General features: G+C 52.7%; 1 protein-coding gene across 1 annotated transcript in view; it reads left to right on the top strand.

Moving 5' to 3' along the window:
* Positions 1–9,569: 9,569 nt before the first annotated feature.
* SULT4A1 (sulfotransferase family 4A member 1) overlaps positions 9,570–20,819 on the top strand; it is a 32,080-nt gene continuing 20,830 nt past the window's right edge. The window contains exon 1 of the mRNA XM_067698330.1: positions 9,570–9,811. Within this exon, the coding sequence (XP_067554431.1) occupies positions 9,643–9,811 (169 nt within the window). The 5' untranslated portion in view covers positions 9,570–9,642. The remainder of the gene's footprint in view (positions 9,812–20,819) is intronic.

Raw genomic sequence — 20,819 nt, 5'->3', positions numbered from 1 at the left:
GAGGCTGAGAATGACGGTGGGGAGGTTTTCAGGAGGAGCAACATGGGACCAGGTGGTCTGGGAAGGCTTCTTGGAGGAGGTGGTATTTGAGGTGAGACCTGAGATGAGAAGTGAGAGCTGGGGAAAAGCTTTACGAGCAGAGGGAACAGCGAGGGCCAAGGCCCTGGGTTGAGAATGAAGGTGGTCTGTTCAAGAAACCGAGCAGCCAATGTAGCTGGACCATGAGAGTGACGGGGTGCACTGTGGGTGGGGCATGGAGGGCACCGTCGCCGTGATAAGGGGTTTGGATTGGGCAGTCATTGGAGGGTCGAGAGCAGAGAAACAAGAAGGTGAGTGAAGAGTGAGTGGCATCCAGGAGGGCCTGGGGATGGGGGTGGAGGTGAGAGGGAGAGAGGAGAGGGACGGAGAGTGAGGACCTGCAGGAGGGTCTCCAGCTCCCAACCCGTCTCCACGAGCCGAGGGGCCTGAGCTGGCCTTTTCCCCCTCCTGCTGTCAGCTGCATGGGGACAGGCACAGGTGCTCACCCCTGCAGCAGGAAGGGGGCTGTCCTCCCTCGAGTCAGGTAATCTCCGGGCCCTGGTGGTCCTCTCTGACCAGGGCTGGTGTGCTTTGTCCCCACTCCCACGTTCTGGGTTTGGGATTTCCTCTGCCAACGGAGAGGGAGGCCTGGCCACGTGGGTCTCCAGGTTAAGGATTTAGAGCCTCAGGAGGCCTCTGAGTATATCCTTGCTCCCTTGTCCTTTGTCCCCGTCAAGGACACAGGCCTCTATTCCCATGGGCATCAGGCCTCCCCTCATTACCCCCTCTCTCGTCAGTTCTTTGGGGCTTGCCCTGGGGCCACCTTTGTCCCCGTTGCTTTGTTTTGTGTCTTAGATGGGGAGAGAGAATCCCACCTTCCTCTCCATCATCCTCCTTCACTCAGCTGCATGTTGTTAAATGTTCCTGGCTTACGCGGCTGAATATCTCAGCTGCTTATAATACTCTGAGGACTTCTCTTTGGTCTTTATTATTTGTGGCTCATGTGTCAAGGTCATCTATTCTCAGCTTGAAAATTGCAGAGACTTTTCCCAAGCATCGCTCATGGTACTTCACAGTTCATAAGGACTCTCCTGCTTTCTCTTTTATTTAGCTCTAGACGTTGTCTCATGTGGCTTTCCCCATGGATCCCAGCTCTGCACTCTTGAGCCCATGGACCCTGCCTGCACCCTCTGCCTGGGGGCAGCCTGGCAGGGAGGGAAAGGTGGTGACCTGGTCCCTCTGAGGCTGCTCTTCCCCATGGAGAACAGCCCATGTCCTACAACCACTCCTCAGGGACATCCCCAACCCAGGCAGTCTGCTCAGTAAGCTCCAGCCCCTTGCTTGTCCAAGTCCCTCTAGGCACATGGGGTCCAGCCCTGCCCTCAGTATGATATGACCAGCGCCGGGCCTGAATCGCCTTTCACCTCCCACCTCCTGGTCACTGCACCCTATTGATGTGGCCTCAGAATGAGTGAGCTTGGTTTGAGCAGCCCCTGTGGACTTCACCGGGCCACCATCCACCAACAGTGCTTTGCTCTTCCTTTAGCCTAAAGATGGTTCAGCGGACAAAGCAGACAGCCCAGGAGCTGATCCAGGTCAGAGCTCCCTGATTCGTTACCTTTACGGCCTCCTGACACAGCCCTGAGGTGTTACAGAGCAGAGGAGGGATCCTGGGTTCTGAATTCAGGTCGACTCAGGTTTGAGTCCCATGTCTGCAGCTTAACATTGAAGTGACCTAGGGAAATCCCCTTACCTGTCAGAGCCTCAGTTTCCCCCTGTATAAAATGGACACAACAGCACATACCTCGTGGAATATTTACTTGAGAAAATTAAACGCTCCTTGCGGACTACATCATATGGGAGGGATTGCTGCTCAGAAAGGGAGAGCAGGGAGTGACAGTGCATTAGCTGCACTTCTGCTTTGTGTTAGGCATCCGACTAGGAGGACCTCTGGGCCCCCTTGGTACCTCATACTGCCCCTGGGTGGGGGAGAGTCCAGACAAAAGTCAGGGGAGCTGAGATGGGGGCCAGGACCTTTATGATGTCAGAGCCCTCCTGGACCCTGCACCATGGTGTCCCATCATGGGTGCTAAAGTCATGGGGCCGCCACCCTCCTCTTTCTCCTGGGGTCCCAGCCAAGGACCTCTCAGGGCCCTGGGGCCTGGTAGAGCCGTGTGGCTCCATTCTTGAGCCGCGTTTCTGGGCTGGCTGCAAGCCCCCCGCCCTGGCTTTCTGAATGCCAGTTGTCTGCTGTGTGTGTCCTGATGCCTGAGGCAGATCTCTGCCCCGAGGAGCTCACATGCCTCTATTGCTGTATCTGTGGAGGTAATAGGGAATCTAACCCTCACATGTGCACACCACTTACAGTTTTCAAGCCAATCATCTCAGTTAATTCTCACAGCACCTCTGGGAGGTAAGCATTATTCTCCCCCATTTTATGGGTGAGGAAACCGAGGCACAGAGAGGTTATGTGCATTGGTAAGTGGTAGAGCTGGAAATGTCCAAGGGCGCTCCAGACAGCAGAAAGATCCCTGGAGCAACACAGCTTCCTTGTGCACCTGCTCTACGATGCTGGGCGAGTTCTTTCCTCGATCAATTCCTCATTTCTTTGTCTTTAAAATCACTAGTTGGCTTCTAAGGGGCTTCCAGCTCTGCTCTGAGCCCATAACATAGACAGTTAATACCACTGTGGTCAGAGGGAAGAGAGATGATTCCAGGAGGGGATTAGCCACAGAGAAATAGGTTTCTGAACTGAGTCTGTACAGAAGCCTAGAATTTAGATTGGCAGAGAGCCATTCCAGGAGTGGGGACTGCAGATGCAGAGGCAGGTTGTGGGTAGCAAGTTAAACAGACAAGGAATCTGAGGCTCAGAGTTGTGACGTGCCTTGTCCCAGGTCCCACAGCAAGTCAGTGGTAGAGCTAGAGTTCTAGCCCAGGCCAGGCTGTGGTCCCATCCTGTCTTCACACTAGAATGCTGGGTAGAAATATTGATGCTCAAGATTCTTCTGCAGAAATTCTGATCTTGAACTAGACCTGTCTGGGCAGGAATGTGGTTGGAGCTTGTAGTCCCTGGGCACTGGTGTCCTCAGGGGCCATCCTGTGGGTATGACCACCTGCCTGAGCCAGTCACCCTGTGACTCAGACTTCCTTAATGTCACCTGTGGCAAGCAGGCTGGTATGTGCCAGTCTGTGTCTGGGGTCACGTGATGCTCGTGGGTGACCTCTGCCCCAGCACTAAATCCTGGCCGCGTTAGGCATCCACAGATACCTCAAACCCTCTGAGATTAGCATCCCACCCATAAATCTGAGAATGTACACTAGCTGGATATTTGGTGATGTTAAGAAATAATCATTGCTTTTTAGTTGTGTTAATGTATTGGGAATGTGTTTTCAAAGAGTTCTTATCTTTTAGAGATCTGTGTCAAAATGTTTGTGAAAGAAGCGATATAATACATGAGTTGCTTCAAAATAATCTGAGTGGGGAGGGGTGGGTGAGAGCTGATGAAACCTGAGTTGGTAACAGTTGACAGTGGGTGATGGGTACACATTGATATAGAAGTTCATCGTAATATACTCTTTAATTTTGTATTTGTTTGACATTTCCTTAATAAAAGAGAACGTAACCTTAAATATTTGATAGTAAATACAAATAGGAAAATATGCATCAACATAGAACATAAAACAAAGCACAACCAGGGCCCCTGGGTGTTGTGGCTACCCAGAGTGCCAGATTGGGAGGGCGTTAGGATCTGGTGAGCTGGGTGCTTTCAGCACCGCGGACAGCGGCCGGCGCCGGCTTCCCTGCCTCATTGCAGCCTTAGGGATCTCATAGGGCAGAGAACTTCCAGATCCATATTACTTAGGAAGAGTCTCTGCAGGACAAAAGACTATCCAGCCTCTTAAATACCCCCTGATAAGGGACGTTCACTACCCATGGGGCAGACCAGGCCTTGGTGGACGGTTTTGGCTCATAAGAAGCTTCTATTTCCTGCTCTTTAAGGATACCTTTGTCAAAAATGAATCAATCATATATATGTGTGTCTATTTCCGGGCTCTCCGTCCTTCCATTTATTTATGTCTATGCTTATGCCAATCCCACACTGTCTTGATTTATAGTTTTAAGGTACATAGCTTTATAGTAAGTCTTGAAATCAGGTAGTGTGGTAGTGTGAGCCTTCCAACTTTGCTATTCTTTTTCAAAATAGTTTTGACTATTCTAATTATTTTGCTTTTCCGTATAGATTTTAGAACCAGCTTGTTAATTTCTACAAAAAAGCCCATTGGGACTTTGCTTGGGGGTGCATAGACTCTGTACATGAATTTTGAGAGGAACAGGCATCTTAACAATGTTGAGCCTTCCAATTGATGCACAGGGTATATGTCTCCATTTCTTTAGGTTTTCTTTAATTTATCTCCTCAATGTTTTGCAGCTTTTGTTATACAAATCTTGCACGTTTTCTTAGATTTATTCCCAAGCACTTAATGTTTTTTGATGCTATTGCAAATGGTGTTTTGAAAATTTCGATTTTCAATTGTTTGTTGCTAGTATGTAGAAATAGAATTGATTTTTGTTTGTTGGCCTTGTGTCTTATGAGCTTGCTAAACTCATTTATTCACTCTAGTAGCTTTTTTGGTAGAGTTCTCAGGGTTTTCTACATTAACAGAAAACAGGGTTTTCTACGTTAAATTCTTTAGATTTCTATTCTGAAACAATTAAACCCAAAGAAAAGGTACAAGAAGTAATACAACCGTGGTAGGCAGAATAAAACCTCCCCCCATCAAAATATGTCCATGTTCCAATGCCCAGAACCTATGAATATGCTATATGTCAAAGGGAATTAAGGTTGCAGATGGAATTAAGGTTGCTAATCAGCTGACCTGAAAATAGATTATTCTGGATTATTTATTGGGTAGACCTAATATAATTATAAGGGACCTTAAATGTGGAAGAGGTAGATAGAAGGAGAGTCAGTATCAGAGTAATATGATGTGAGAAAGACTAAACCCGGCATTTATGGCCTTGAAGATGGAGGAAGGGACTGACCACGAGCCAAGGAAGTGGGCGGCCTCTAGCGGCTGGAAAAGGCAAGAAACTGGCTTCATCCCTAGAGCCTCCAGAAAGGAATGGCGCTTTGCCGACACCTTGATTTTAGCATAGTGACACGTGCATTAGACATATGACCTACATAGAACTGTAAGATAATAAATTCGTGTTGTTTTAAGCCACTCAGTTTGTGGTAATTCATTACAGCAGTAATAGAAAACTAATACAACAATGAAATTATACCATCACCTACATTCACCAACTGTGGCATCTGCCACATTTTCCTTCTCTCTCAATGTATATATACACATGCACTCAGAGTGTCATAATTGTTACTTTTTTTTTTTTTGGCAGAACCGTTTGAAAATAATTTGCAGACATAATTATACACTCCCAAATACTTCAGCATGTAACCCCCAAGAAAAAGAACATTCTTTTACATACCCACAGTACAGTTTCAAAACTCATGAAATTTAAAATTAATATAATATTACCAGCTAATATAGAGTCAATATTCATATGTTGCAAATTGTCCCAGGAACGTCCTTGTCAATTATTTTTAGTCTCCTTTTATCTAGAACAGTTCTTTCAACTTTTCTTCATCTTTCATGACGTCGACATTTTTGAAGAGTACTGGTCAGTTGTTTTACAGACTGTCCCTTGGCTTAGGTCTTGTATTTTGTCCTCATTATTAGATTCAGGATATGAATTTTGGGTGGGAAAACCACATAAGTGATTCTGTGTCCTTCTCAGTACATCATATCAGGAGGCACAGGTGTCAGTTTGCCATGCAAACTGGTGATGTTAATTTTGATCATTTGGTTAAGATGGTGTCTGCCAGATTTCTTCTCTATAAAGTTATCCTTTTTCCTTTGTTATTGATAAGTAATATGTGGGTAGATGCGCTGAGATTGGAAAGATACATTTTCCCCGACGATCCTTCACCCATTGATGGTTTTCGCTTCACATGATATACTTACCTGATTCATTATTATTATTATGACAGCAAAATGGTGATTTTATAACTCCATCATTCCTTCTATATTTCTTAGTTGCCATTTTACTGAAAAGACCTTTTTCTTTTTTCCTCATTCATTCATTTGTTTTTCTTAGTTTCAGTATGGAAGTTCTTTTTTCCCACTGTTCCTTTCCTAATTCATTTTAACGTATACCCATTAAAAATATTTTTGTTTAGCTTAAATACAGATATGCATACACAAAGTAAATTGTTATTTAGGTACAGAGTACATACACAAATCTTGTGTACGCCTCAATAATTTTTTGACATGTACAACTTTATAGGACATAATTTGCAGGTCCCAGTGCAAGATTAAAATGTAGAGCCATTAATGTAATGGCATTAAAACATGCCATTAAAATTACTAAAATATAAAACTTTTTGCTTTCTTCCACAATCTCTCAGCCTATCATGGTGTTTTTAATTTCTATTTAATGCCACTCTCTCCAAAACCGGGGTACTCATGGGGTACCTGCAGACCTTCACAGGAGCCTGGGGGACCCAGCCCATGACTTCCAGAGCAGCCCATTGGCTGTCCATGTCCTCCTGTCAGCTGTGGGGCTGAGGCATCTTGCCCTGGCTGGGAGCGAAGACCTCAAGCCAGGCATCACCCCTTCCCACTGGCCTGATGTCCCAAGGGAATTGCAACATTCCCCACCAGAGGAATGGATACCTGAACTGATGGTGGGAGAGAGGTTCACCTTTGTTGATTCATCCACCAAATGTACCAGGGTGCCGCCAGTTTAGGACAGAGAAAGACAGGGATGGTTTCTATCATGCCCCACTCTGAGATGCCATGGGGTGTCAACAACAGACCTGACCCTCTTGGCGCTGGCCCCAAGTCCCCATGGCCATGGGGTTGGGACACTAGAGAACAGAGGAGTGAACAGTCAAGACCTTGGAAGGTGGCAGGAGGTGGGACCTCCCATGAGCCAAGGCTCCAAGCCCTCAGCACATGCCTCATTGATCATCAGACTTCATTTATAAAGCACAAGTTCCAAGATAAAATTATTAAGAATTTTAAGATGCTGACCACACACAGAGCATTAAACCCCAAGTGCAGGGCCCTTCTGACTCCCCTGGTTGCATGACCATGAAGCAGACCCTGTGTCTGCATCTGTATCTATATCCACATCTATATTCATCTATACTTATGCGTATATCACCTTGTGGCCATCACTGAGAGCGAGATATAATGTTTCCAATACTCTGGAGGGTACTCTTATGTCTATTCCCAGTCAACCCCTTCCCGCTGCACCAAATTAAACACTTTTCTGACCTCTGACCGTAGATTAGTTTTGTTTGTCCTTGAATTGTATATGGATGGAATCATAGAACATATTGCCTTTTGTGTTTGGCTTCTTTCGCTCATCATTTTGACTGTGAAATTCACCTGTGTTGTTGCATATACCAGTAATTCTTTTTTTAAATCACTATGTAGTAAGAATTCCATTGTATGAATACATCACAATTTATCCAGCCTAATGTTGATGGACATTTGAATTGTTTCCAATTCTTTTCTAACATGTGCAAAGTGCTCCTCATTTGATCTTTCAGACTAGCTCCTGCGTTCTTTTGACCTATTCCCATCATTTTAAACAGTTTCTTCTTATTTTTTTTTTTTTTGCCCCAAAGATATTTTAGGCTCATCTTGCACTTTCTTTGCCCAGCTGTGGAATTAGTCTTTTCTCCAAGAAACCCTGGTTCCTTTTGGTGGGAAGTATTTAGAAACCAAGATTTGCACACTGACTGTGCCTACTATTGCTGGAATACAGAACCTAAAGTCCTTTTCAGCAAAGATAAGAAATAGATAGTTTTTCAAATAATAAATTCATGTCAATACCTTAGACCCCAATCTAAAAAGAGCAAGCGTTCTCCCTTGCTCTTCCATAGTGAGAACCTCACCTGAAACATCAGCTTATTCATTCACTCAATTCCTCTAGCCTTTGGCTACCTGTCTTTGTGCCATTACCTAATTGTTCTTAACAGTGTCTTGGTGCTTGGAATCTTCTCTTTCATTTTTGTAAAGACATCCTTGGGACTTCCCCTGGTGGTCAAGTGGTTAGGGCTCTGCGCTTCCACTGCAGGGGGCACGGGTGAGTTAATGATCTCCTTGTTCTCTCCATCCACCGTGTACATGTGGCCCACGCCTCTCAGCCCACGTGTGTGGCCCCCTTGCCAGACTGCAAGTGTCTCAGTCCAGGGGAAGAAGGAGAGAGAGCAAGTAGGTCCTGTCCACCTGCTCTGCTCTGGATCCTTGCTGGTGTAGTTTCCTCTGTCCTCTCAACTACAGTACCTAGGGGTAGAGATTATTGTTCCCTTTTCAAAGCCAGGGACACTGAACCTCAGAGAATTAGACCAGGACATTATCATTTTCATCTTTGTGTTCCCCTAGGCATACAGTAGGTGCTTAATAGAGGCATACCTCAGAGATATTGCAGGAATGGTTCCAGACCACTGCAATGAGGTGAATACTGCCATAAAGCTAGTCACACGAATTATGTTTACACTGTACTGTAGTCTATTAAATGTGCAATAGCATAATTTCTTATAAAAAAAGAATGTACATGACTTAATTAACAAGTACTTTATTGCTAAAAATTGCTAACCATCATTTGACAATGCAGGGTTGTCACAAACGTTCAATTTGTAAAAAAACAGAACATCTGCAAAACACAATAAAATGAGGTATGCCTGCATCTGTTTCTTGAGTGAATGGTTGAGGGGTTGTACTAAAGCTTCTATAGAATCCTCTTGTTCTCAAAATGTGGTCTGCATAAGAAGTACTTTTGAAATGCAGATTTGCGGGGCACGATCCCAAGAGCCTTGGATAGCCGGAGGTCTGCGGCTTGGCCCTGGGAATCTGCAATTAACAGCCCCCTTTCCGCCCTCAGGATATTGTGAAGCATCTCATTCACAGCTCCCATTACGATCTGAAATTGTCTCGGTTGTTCACAAATGTAAGCTCCAAGAGGAGCCAGTCTCACTGGTCGGGAACCTCGACCAGAGTCTGGTACAGATCGGATGTTCCCGAAATATTTGTTGAATAAATGAATTAATCTTCAAGGTCACTTCTAGCTGGAGTATTTCTGTGTTGAACGCTTGCTGAATGACGGAGTCACTAGGTTAGTGAATGTACGCGTGATGGAGGTGATGTGGACGGAGGGCTGGGAGGAGGACGGCGGACTGAGGTCTTGGTCGGCCCTCGGGGCGGGTGGGTGGCTGCTGCCGGGTGTGGGGCGGGTCGGGCCCGGAGGCCCCACTACCGCAAGTCTGCGGAGGGCAGCCGGCGCGCGTCGGGCGGGGCCATGACGTCATACCCGCGGAGCGCAGCTTCCACGCCGGCTTGGGCGCCGCGGCGTCGTGACGTCACGGCCACGGAGTGCCTTCGCCAGCGCCGGTTGAGGCGGGGCGCGGGCCGGGCGGCGCCGTGACGTCACGCCTGCAGAGCGCCGCGCGGCGGCTGGGGGTGGCGGGCGCGGGTGAGGGCGCGGGTGAGGGGCGCGGGCCGGGAGCGGGCGGCGCGGCTGCGGGGCCGGGCTGTGGCGGCGGCGGCGGCGGCATGGCGGAGAGCGAGGCCGAGACCCCCAGCACGCCGGGCGAGTTCGAGAGCAAGTACTTCGAGTTCCATGGCGTGCGGCTACCGCCCTTCTGCCGCGGGAAGATGGAGGAGATCGCCAACTTCCCGGTGCGGCCCAGCGACGTGTGGATCGTCACCTACCCCAAGTCCGGTGAGCCCCGGGCAGACCCCGCCCGGCTCTGCGGCGCGCCCGCGTAGACGATGCGCCAGCGCCGGGGGCTTCCCGTCGGGGGCGGAGGGCGAGGGCGCGGTGCCCAGAACCCGACCGGGCGGGGTGGGGGGTGGTCGGCCAGCGTTTGGGGAAACCAGTATTTGGAGGTGGGCCCCGGTGCCCATAGCCAGCTAGCGTCCCGTGGGGATGGAGCCGGTTTGGCAGGAGCTGCCAGGAGGATAGGCCCAGGCCCACCACCCTTCCCTGCTTCCTCTCCCGTTGTCCAGCTGGCTGTGTGACCTTGGACAGTCACTTAACCTCTCTGTTCCTGGGCCCGGTTCAGCCTTTGATGAGTGCAGAGTCCTGGTGGTGATCTGGGGAAGGGGATAAAAGGGGCAGCAGGGCTGTGTGCGTCCCTCATTTCCTGCGTGGGCACCGGGTGGGGGATGGGACTGGCCGTGCCCGGAATGCGTGCCTGGTGTGTTCCCTTGTTTCAGGGCCGCCTCCATCACCCTGGTGTCGGGCAGAACCCAGGGCATTCACATTTCCCAGCATTAACTGATGTCATTTTCATGACAGCCGTGTAAGGTAGAGGTGATCATCCCCACTTTACAGTCTAGGAACTGAGGCTCAGAGAGGGGAAGTTGCTTGCCCAAGGTCACACAGCTGATGAGTGGCAGAGCAGAGATTTAAAGCCAGGCTGGTCTGTGCCCGGGACCTGATATAAGACATTATCGTGTACTGCCCTCTGAGGTTCGTAGGGAAAAGAAGCAGCTTTCCTGTTTGATCGTTCCTGCGGGTTTCGATTGCTGCCGCTGCATTGGAGAGGCAGGGAGACGCCTGAATCCAGACAGTGTAGTGCGTCTGACGCCTGGTGTGGAGGGGGGCAGCCTGGAGGTCGTGTTGGAGGAGCAGGGTGGTAGGTTGCGGGAAGAGCTGTACACTTGGCTGTCCCAGCTGTGCAGGGTCCCAGACACCCGGGGAGTACGCCCGGTCCTCCGAGGAAGCTTGGAGAAGGGGCTGTCAGTGGAGGGTGGGGAAAAGTCTGGAGGTGCTGCTGAGCCATCCTTGGGAAGAAGGACAGGAAGGAGGTATGGGGATTCAGAATTGGTCAGATTTTAGAGCCACAGATACCATTCCTACATGTAAGACCACCCCCCCCACCCAGCTGGGTGTGGTGGGGCTGTACTTTGAACCCTCACGTTAAGTGGGATCAATAAAGACTAAAAATTGTCTCATGTTAGTTTAGGGCAGGGTTTGCCTCCACATGAATTGTGAGAAACTTGGTGTGGGGTGTTCTTGAGGATTTTGGAATTGCAGATGAGCGGTTGTGGTTCTGTGTCCTCCCTCCATTTCATGGCAAGGAGATGGAGGGTGAGAAGTTAAGTAGCTGGCAGGTTGGGGGGGAACCAGGCTTAGAGCTTAGCTGAAAAGCATGTACTTGGGGCTTCTGGGGGATCCTTTAGAGGGGCCCTGCACTGGGGGCCTGCTGGGGTTCTTTCTGGGCACCTCGATGGGGAATGAGGTGTAGGTTTAAGGAAGTTTTCTAGGTAACCAAAACTCACATCTTGTTTGTAACTTGCATCTTTCAGAGACAAACAAAAACATATCCTAGAGTTTTTCACAAGGAGAGTAAACATGTGGCTCTTTCTTTTGGTGACGGAGAATCCAACGGTGGCCAGAGATCCTTGTGTGGGGTCCCTTTGCACAGAGCCCCAGGGAGCCTCCTTTTTAAAACTTAAAAAATGTTTTCCACAGACCTTATAGCCTTTCCAGGCCCTCGTTGTTTGTCCGTCTGCCCCCTGCCTGCTCCTTTTATCTTTTACCTTCTACCTGAGGGCTGGGCAACCTGAAGACTCCCTTGTTAGAACTATGTAAGCCAGGAGCAAATGACAGTAGTAACTGCACAGCTGACTACCTGCCGTGCTTTGTCGCTCTGTGTGTGTTCGTCATCGCAGCAAACTCGCTTCAGAGCTCTCTGATCAGAGGTGGTCTCCCCTTTCACAGGTCGGGCACGGAGCCTCTGGGAGGTGAAGTTACGTGCTCAAGCTCATGTGCCCGGTATGAGGCTTGTTTGAGCTGACCACGAGCCCAGGAGTAAAGGAGAAGCAGAGTCCTGGGTTTTGTGTAGGCCAGTATCTTCTGTTCCTTTTTTGCTTTCTTCCTGGTTCTCGACCTTGGCCCAGTCCATCCTTCTCATCCAGTTTGTGGGATGGTGACAGGATAGGTGAGAAGTTTTCTCAGGAAGGATGACCTGCACTAGCTGAAACCAGTGCTTCTGAAGAGCCCCCGTTCCCCCAACCCACACTGCCTGTAAAGTTCATTACACGAAATGATCACGAAGGGGACTGAAGAATTGGTCCCAAAGATCTGCCCGAAAGGTTTTCTCTCAACCAGAGGACGAGGGCCCTGGAAGTCATCTCCAGCGGCAGCTGATGCAGCAGGAGGGGCGGTCTGCGGGGGCAGGATCTGGGTTCTCCCAAGTCGTCGCCCTTGGGTGATTCTGAGCCCGGTCTTCCCCTGCTGTGAAATCCACATCATAAATTGCATAGCTGCAGAGGCGACTCTGGCTCTGGGATCCTTGGAGGGACTGTTACTTTGAACACAGGCCATTCACGCTTTGCGATGGGACCTGGGATGCCCTAGGAACAATGAAGCGGCCCCTTGGCGAGTCCCGTGTGCCAGGTGCTCTGCCATGTTAATCCAGAGGCTCAGAGAAGGCAGGAACTTGCTCAGAGTCACACAGCTGCTGAAGGACAGTCAGTCTAGTCAGGTCCCCTGGTCCGCAGCCAGCCTTGCCCCTTCCCCTCCGGAGGAGGACAGCCAGACTCGGGCCTCAAGGCGGAGGGAGGCTCCCACCTTCTCTTGTGCGCTTTGGGATGGAAGCCGCAGGGCACTTTGGGATTTTAGGGTTTTTGTCACTGGTCTGAGTCAGTGAACTTCAGGTGGCCCAGTTCCCGCTTCCTCTCCCTTCCCGTCCCTTCCCTCCCCCACTTCTCCTCCCCACCAGGTGGATTTGTAGGGGGCACTGGTGCTTAGAGACTCAGAGCCTGGCTTTGGAGCTGGAGGGCCTGGGTTTGAACACAGCTGTGCTACTTACCTGCTGGATGGCCCCGGACAGATGACATCACCCCTCTGAGCTGGGCTTTCCTCGGGGATAGGAGAGACCACCTCAGCGCCTTGCCGGGTGGCTGTGCGGATGAGTGAGATGATGGGCGAGGGCTTCTTCCCGTCCCGGATGCACCGTAAGCACAGGATAGGCTCGTGCTGTTGATGCTAGCTTTCACTCCCTGAGCGCCCGCGGTGCCCAGACGCTTTCCTAGGTGCCGGGGGTGCAGAGCAGAGTCCCATCTGGTGCCTGCCCTCAGTGAGCGCTCAGTCCGCTGGGGTCAGGCAGCTGTAGGGTGGTCGGTGCTGGGACTGGGGTGAGTAGTCAGGTCTAGCAGAGGCCCCTCCTTGCCTTGCAGGGGACCACGGGGCCCCTTGGGTTTCCAGTGCCCAAGTCTAGGAGGTCTTAGTGAACTTGCAGGTGGCCCCAGGGTCCCTTGTCCACCCTGCCCCCTCTGGTGGGGAACTGGGGTTCACAGGGCAGGGGACGTCTGGTGGTAAAGGTAGTAATAAGTGGATCCTGCTTTTTTCCCACAGCACTCCACTACTTCTAGAACTTTTTTCTGTTTCTGACGTTTGAGCTCGGGTGACAGGTTAGGACTGTGCTGTCTGATACAGGAACCTCTAGACACAGGTGGGTATTGAAGTTTAATGAATTGAAATGAAATAAAATTAGAGATTCAGTTCCCCGGTGGCAGTCGCCACATTTCACGAGCTCAGGAGCCGCATGGCTAGTGGCTCTCGTGTTGCACAGCACGGATGTCAGCTATGTCCATCCTCACGCTGGTTCACACCGCAATGCCAGCTGTGGGAGCCCCTTGTGCCTTCTGAGGGGGACCCTTCTCATTGTCGCTTGTTGGTCGTCATCCGTTCTTATAGCCTCTTTGGTCCCAGGATGTTGAGTGTTGAACCCAGTTGTGTCTGGGAGACGTCTTGTGTCTGCCCCCGGGGTCCCCGAGGTCGTGGAGACTGGCTCTGGAACATGCTCCGTGGCTCGGCCAGAGCGCCCACCTCCTGACTTCCCTTTCCTTTTGGTTCCCACCTGTCTTGAAGTGCATCCTCGTTCTCCTGCCACTGATGAGGAGGGAAGCAGCGCATCACTGCTGGGGAGGGGGGAGCATCTGGCGCCAGCTCTAGCCCTGTCACTGTGCGACTGCCGTTTGCTCATGAAATATGAGAGGGTTGGGCCTGATGGGTTCATGTAAGTCTTAAATGTTAAGACACCCTGGGGCGGGGAGGCCCACAGGCCCCAGGCTGGAAGAGCTCTTCGTTTTCTTTGACTGTGTGTGTCACCATGCCCAGGAGAGGGGGGCTCGGGAAGTGTCATGAATGAGGTGATGCTGTCCTCAAGGAGCCTGCAGTGATACTGGGAAGCCAGGCCCCTGATGCCGAAAGCCGTCTGACAGGCCAGGGTGGTCATTCCCAGGGTCAGGTCAGGGGCCCAGGCAGGAGGAGGATCACTGGGGGCCTGCATGGAGGAGGTGGGCAGGGAGCCGGCCACGAGGGCAGGTGGGATTACCAATCGCAGCTACTCCCTCTCCCTTGTTTGAGCCTCAGAACAGTCCTGTGTTCTTGCGACTGTTTCCTTTTTTGGATAGAAACAGGCCCAGTGAGGGGAAAGGGTGGTATCGGCATGTGAGCGTACAGTTTTCACTTGTAGATGGTGGAGAGGAAGCAGCCACGGGAAGAGCTGGCAGAGGGACAGTGGGGATGGGAACCGGCGCCCACCCAGCATGCATTCTGTGCCAGACGCTCCCCAGGTTTTCACATGCAGTTACCGCACTGGACTTTCCCACAGTCTGGGGAGGAGCCTGGTCTCAAATGCGGATCAGGAAGCAGCCTGCGAGGTTTTAGGGAGGGACTTGCCACCCACCCTGAGCTCACGTTTGTGCCAAGATCAGGGTGACCGTCCCTCCCTTCCAGCAACACAGGGTGATGAGTGCTACCCAACCCAGCGCTCAGTTCCCCGCCCCCCGGGAGAGCGTGCAGACGCCTGAAGAGGTACCAGGAGGTGTGAGCAGGACAACTGCCGACTTCCTCTCCCCTCTCCCCTCTCCCTCCCTCCTCCCCCTTCCTTCCCTTCGCTCTTACTCAGCATGTTTGCACATAATGAAGAGGGCTTGCAATTGGGGAAGGAGGGGGCAAGTCCAAGCGCCTGGGTTGGCCAGGGGAACATTCTTCTCATCGCTGTATGGGGATTCTGGAGGAAGGAGCAGGGCCTCCGGGAGGAGCATCTTTCTGATACCAGTGGAACAGGAAGAGACCCCCGGCCCCACTCTGAGCTCCAGGGTCTCATCCGGGCTTCTCATTTCTCATTCCCCCGGACAGTGACGGCTTCTCCGCACTCCCCCACCCTCCGCCCCCAAGTGCACTTTGTTACTTGCTTCTGTGGCTCCTGCACCCAGTAAAAGCTCTCAGGTCCGTCTGCGCCCTCAGCCCTCGAGACAGTCATGGGACCCTTCCTGTCTGACCTGGACTATTGCATGGCCTCCCCCCTTGGTTCACCTTTCACTCTGCAGCGGAGGTGACCTCTTAGAAACACAAACCTGACCTCGGGCAGTCCCTCGTTACACCTCTTCACTGCCCCCCCCCCCCCCATTGCCTTCAGTCAACGGTAAACTCCACTCTGTAGCCCATCGTCCTGTGGTCTGATTTCACCTGTTCTGCCCCCTTTCTCCCCAGCCACATAGGACTGTCTGAACATGCCTGCTTCCTTCTTCCCTCCAGTCTTTCTCCCTCTGTCTGGTGTGCTCTTCCGCTCCCCTCTCTTCCTCTCCTTTTCCTTCCCTCTGATTACCTGATGAGGACTTCCCATTTTCCAGCTCCTCTCATCTGTTCATTGTGGGACTGAACATCCTCCCGTGCCTCCCTCCTATCTTTCAGCACTTTAGAGCTGCCACTCCATTGTCTCCTGGCTTGCATCGCTTCTGTTGAAAAGTCAGCTGTGATTCTTTGTTCCTTTTGGGATGGCCCTTTTTATCCCCTGGTTGCCTTCAAGATTTTCTCTTTATCTTTGATTTTCAGCACTTGAATATTATGTGTCTAGGTATGTATTTTTTCAGGGAGGGGGATGCTTATTCTGCTTGGGGTTCTCTGAGCTTCTTGGATCTATGGTTTGATGCCTTTCCTACTTTTGGATGAATTCTCAGCCATTATCCCTATGAATATTTCTTCTGTCTTCTCTTCTTTTGGGATTCCAATTACACATGTGTTAGATTGTTTGATACTATCCTATAGCTCTTGTATATTCTATTTTTTCACCCTTCTTTTCTCCTTGTGTTTCAGCTTGGGTAATTTCTGTTGACCAATCTTCAGCTCAACACATTTTTGACCAGAGGTGTATTATGGCCACAGACATTAGTTTCTGCAAAAATCCCCCAGTCAGTAATGTGTTAACTGATTCTTCCACTGTGTCAGGTCTACTGATGAGCTCACTGAAAGCATTCTGTATTTCTGTTACTGTGTTTTTATTTTTCCTCTAGTATCTCATTGTTTTGGTAGCTTCCATCTCTCTGCTGAAATATTCATCTGTTTATGCATTTTGTCCATCTTCTCCATGAAATCCTTTAACATTTTAATCAGATTAATTTTAAAGTCTGATTCTGTTTATTGTTTTGTTTCTTGACTGGGATATATATGTGTGTGTGTGTGTGTGTGTGTGTGTGTGTGTATATATACATATATAATTTTTTTTTCCTTTTCTTAATGTGTAGTACTTTTTGATTGAATGCTGGACACAGTGTGCCCACATTAGAGATTGGAGTCAGTTGTATTTATGCTTGGAAATGGGCCTGGCTTTTCTTGCCATTAGTGTAGGTGGTGAGTCAGTCTGGTAGGAGGAGGGCTGTGTTTGGATTCTGTTGTCCCTCTGGGCACTTGAGTGACGACTGGTTTTAATTCCTATAGCATCACCTTGTGCTTCGCGTGGGAAGCTGAGTTTCCAGAGGGTCTTTCCTCAGTGTTTCTGCCCTACCCTCAGCTTTTGGTCTGAGTCTCAGAGGCGTTTCTCCCCACACCCTGTCCCCTACCTCAGGGGTGGACTGCTGTTTCTGGTTGCTCTGCTGCTGGCTGAGAGGGGAGGTCCTCTGTCACCTGGTCCAGCTGCAGCCTTAGGCAGGCCCTGGGTTCCTGGGTCTTGGTAGGGCTTTCTCAGTGACGCCCTTAGTGGCAGCCAGCTCTGCCTTGATGGTGGGTCTTGCGCAGGAAAGAGTTTCCTGTTCCTCTTTCAGCATTTGGGGGTCTCAGAGCCCAGGGGCAAGTTCCTACCTCTCCCGCAGGGGCAGAGTTCTTTTCTTTCACCCAGTCTCCAGCGTGTTGGGTCTTCACCAGCGCCCTGGGGGGTAACAGGTTTTGCTGCCCCTCCCCCAGTGGCTTAATGCGTTCTTCCCATAGAGGAGAAGAGTCCCAGCAGGTTTCTTTCCTTTTCCTGCAGCCATGATGTTGAGGAACGCTGTCTCCACCCTGCCACCCCTTGTCCTTCTCACGAGCACCTAGTAGGTCTGCAGAAGAGCGTCTGCTTGGTCCTAGCTCTCCCCTTGTGTCTCTTGCTCTGCAAGCCCGCCGTCAGCCTTTGCACCTTGGGGAAATTCCAGCTGGATTCTTCTTTCCTGCGTGCGTGGCGCCTGGCCTCTCCTCCCCCTGGCCCGTCCTCCTGGGGTTCCAGCCTCTTGGCTGCCCCGCAGCTTCAGCTCTCTGACAGACTTGAGTCGGGTGGGGCCTGGCAGCTTGTCTGGCCGTTGCCGGTTAGTGTTGGGCCGCGCTCCTCCCAGCTCTCTGCACCCTGGCTGGGGCGGCACTGCTTCCCGCTGTCCTGATGGTCAGGTGGGGCGGTGGGCATGTCTGCAGCTTCTGGGGCGTCGGACAGGGTCTGGACAGAGTGATGCTCTGCTGTTAGCAGGGGGTGGGGATCCAGCTGGGGCTTCTGGAGCACGTTAGGGCAAGTGCAGGGGCCGTCAGGAGGCAGAAGCCCCCCCAAAACATGCTTTGCAGACTTCCTGGGGTTTCCGGAAGCTACACAAGTCATTCCCAGAGGGGCTGGAGAGCCAGAGAGGCTTGGGCTTCCAGGTGGCTCTCATGAGGCTCAGCTCAGCCTGGGATGAGCCAGGGTCTCCTGGGCCCCCACTCCCACCAGCGGCAGGCCGTGGGCGGGGTGATGGCACAGATGCTCGAGTCTGCATTGATCCTTCTCAAGCCTCAGGCAGACTGGGAGCTGAGAGCGCGGCCCGTCTCTGTGCCGGGAACGGGGGCGGGGGGGGGGGTGTCCTGTCATCCTCAGAGCCTCACGGCCAGAGATGTCCCTTATCAGGTGAGGAACTGAGGCCCGAGGAGAAACGGGCCCGGGTCCTGGGGGCAGAGCCCCCAGGGGCTGGCTCCGGGGCCCCAGCACGTGGGTCCTGGCGTTTGATCCGTGGGCGGTCCTCCCCTGGGGTGTGGTGGGTAGACCTGCTGGGACGGGCTGAGTCTTCCTGGGGTCCAGGCCTCAGGAAGCGGCCGAGCCGGGATTTCAGATGTGGCCTCTTGAAGCTCGTGCCCACGTGGTCTTGCCTCCCCCATGGGAGGGGCGAGGCCCGGCACGAGGAGGGCGTGAGCCTGGGGCCTGGAGACCTGGAAGCGAGGCTCGGCGTGGAGGAGTGAGGTGGGAGGTGGTCTCAGGAGGTGCGGCAAAGAGGAAGCCAGGAGCGGTACCCTCGGGAGACGGGTGGGCACAGCACGGGGGTCTCCCTCAAGAGGTGGGGGCCGGGCCTCATCCGTCAGCTCCCGCTTCCCAGCAGTGGAGGGTGCTTGGGGCCCAGGGAGAGCGGGTGCAGGAGCTCCTTGTGTGGGGTCTGCCCACCGCGCTCCAGGGCGCCGAGGTGGGATGGTGGGCGCTGACAGGGTCCGCTGGAGGAGGCGTTGTAATGACCTAGGCCTGAATCCGATTTGGGGCAAGGCGCTCAGCCTTCCTGAGTCTCGGTGTGCTCCTTTTCAGATGGGGTGGTGTCTCTCTGGGCTGCTGGGAGGACCGGACGTGATGATGGGCGTGGAAAGCCTGATACGCTGCTAGCCCTTAATTTCATTTCTTCTCTTTCATTCCGGCTCCACCCGGAGCATTTTCTGCCTGTGGCTGTGTAAGAGACCGCCCAGACTCAGCGCCTAAAGACAGGGGTTATTACTGTAGCCCAGGGTCCGCTGTCCTGATCCCAGCCCGTGCATCTGCGGGCTGCCTGGGGGCCCTGCAGCAGGCTGGTCGCGGCTGGGCGGTTCTCATCAGGTGTCCCTGGACCAGGAGGCTAGGCTGGGAGTGTCCTTCCCTTGGCAATGCTAGAAGCACAGAAGAGCAAGTGGGAGCGTGCAAAGCTCTGTGCCTTCGCCTCCCTGGCTACAGCCAGTCCCTGCTGTGCCCGCGATCATGGGGACCCTCTTCTGGGAGGGGCTGTGAAGTCTCAGGGAGACAGTGTGGGTGGGGCAGGGTGGAGAACTGGGGCTCCTACCGCTGTACCCCCAGCCCCTCCCTGATGCGCTGCATCTCGCTGGTCCGTGCTCCTGTCCTTTGGGTCCCAGGTCGAAGGCTGCTGTTTAAGAAGAGCCTTCCCAGACTTTCCCAGACCCTCCTGGAGGTGGGGCCTCTCCCTCCTGGGGGAGCCGCCCGCTCTGCCTGAGGGATCAGCAGCCTCTTGGTAGGGGGCTGTGTGCGGGGTCCTGAGTGTGTGTCCGCATCTCTGAACCCAGGAACCCGAGAGCTCAAGGCCCGGGAGAATTTCACCCTAAGGAAATTGAAGGCTGGAGCCTGGTGGCTTCGTCAGGCCCCCCCAGTCGCTGCAGAGCGCGGCTGGGAATGTGGGCCCCAGATGCCAGGCGTCAGCAGCAGGGACTGTGGCAGCCAGGGCTGTCTGGGGATGGGCAGCCTCGCCGTCAGTCCAGCTGTGTCACAGCATCTGGCATCGCCCCACAGGAGGGACAGTCACACCCAGTAGACAAGTCTGTTTCCCCTCTGTGTCCAGCAGGGCACAGAGCACAGGCCAGGCTCACTTTCCAGGGTGCAGCCCCGCCTCCCTCTGTCTCACCCTTGCTCCATCCGCAGCTGGGAAGTGGTGGGGTCTGCGGTTAGAGCTTCAGCCTGGAAATGAGAACGTGTGGCTTGTGGCCTTGGCTTTGCTGCCCACTTGCTGTGTGAGCCGTGTGTGGTGTGTGTGTATATGTGTGGGGTGTGTGTGTGTGCGTGTGTGTGGGGTGTGTATGGTATATGGGTGTGGTGTCTGTGCTGCGTGCGTGTGGTGTCTGTGTGTATGTGTGTGGGGGGCACATGGGCGTGGCGTGTGTGTGTGCGTGCGTGCATGTGGTGTGGTGTGGTGTGTCGAAGCACTCTGGTTCTGGAGTCAGACTGTTCTGGGTCCTGGGTTCACAGCCCACTCGCGTCTGTGGCCCCAGGCAGTTCGCTTCCAAGTCTGCTTTGTCGTGTGTGAGATGTGGCGGCAGAGGCCGCTGAGCGGCCTGTGTGGCTCAGATGGGGAGGGGCCGTGTGAGCTCCTGGCACAGCGCCTGGCACGCTGAGCAGTGTCCTCAGCTGTCCCTGGGGGCCTGCAGGGCGCCTCGTGTGAGCCAGCCTGGGCCTCTTGTCCCGGTTCCCGTCCACTGCAGCCTGAGACGGGAGCTGTGCCCGTCCTTGTTGGGCTCCGTGTCCCCTGAGTGTCAGGATTGTCTCGGGAGCTGAGACAGCCCCTGTGAATGTTCCCAGGATGGGGAGGTGCTCAAGGAGAGCAGCTCCCTTTGCTCCTTCCTTTCCAAGGGGCGTGTCCTGGAGGCCTTCTCAGTGTCTGCTGGGTTAGCACATCCCACCCCTGGTGAGGGGCCTGCAGGACCCCAGGCCCGGCTGGTTTGGCAGCTCCGTGGGCTGCAGCTTCAGGTGCGCAGCTGTTGCTGT

Source organism: Pseudorca crassidens, chromosome 11 (genome assembly GCF_039906515.1).
Source record: "Pseudorca crassidens isolate mPseCra1 chromosome 11, mPseCra1.hap1, whole genome shotgun sequence".
Classification (NCBI taxonomy): Eukaryota; Metazoa; Chordata; class Mammalia; order Artiodactyla; family Delphinidae; genus Pseudorca; species Pseudorca crassidens.
The sequence above is the reverse complement of the archived record's forward strand: the minus strand, read 5'-3'. Positions and strand labels throughout refer to the sequence as shown.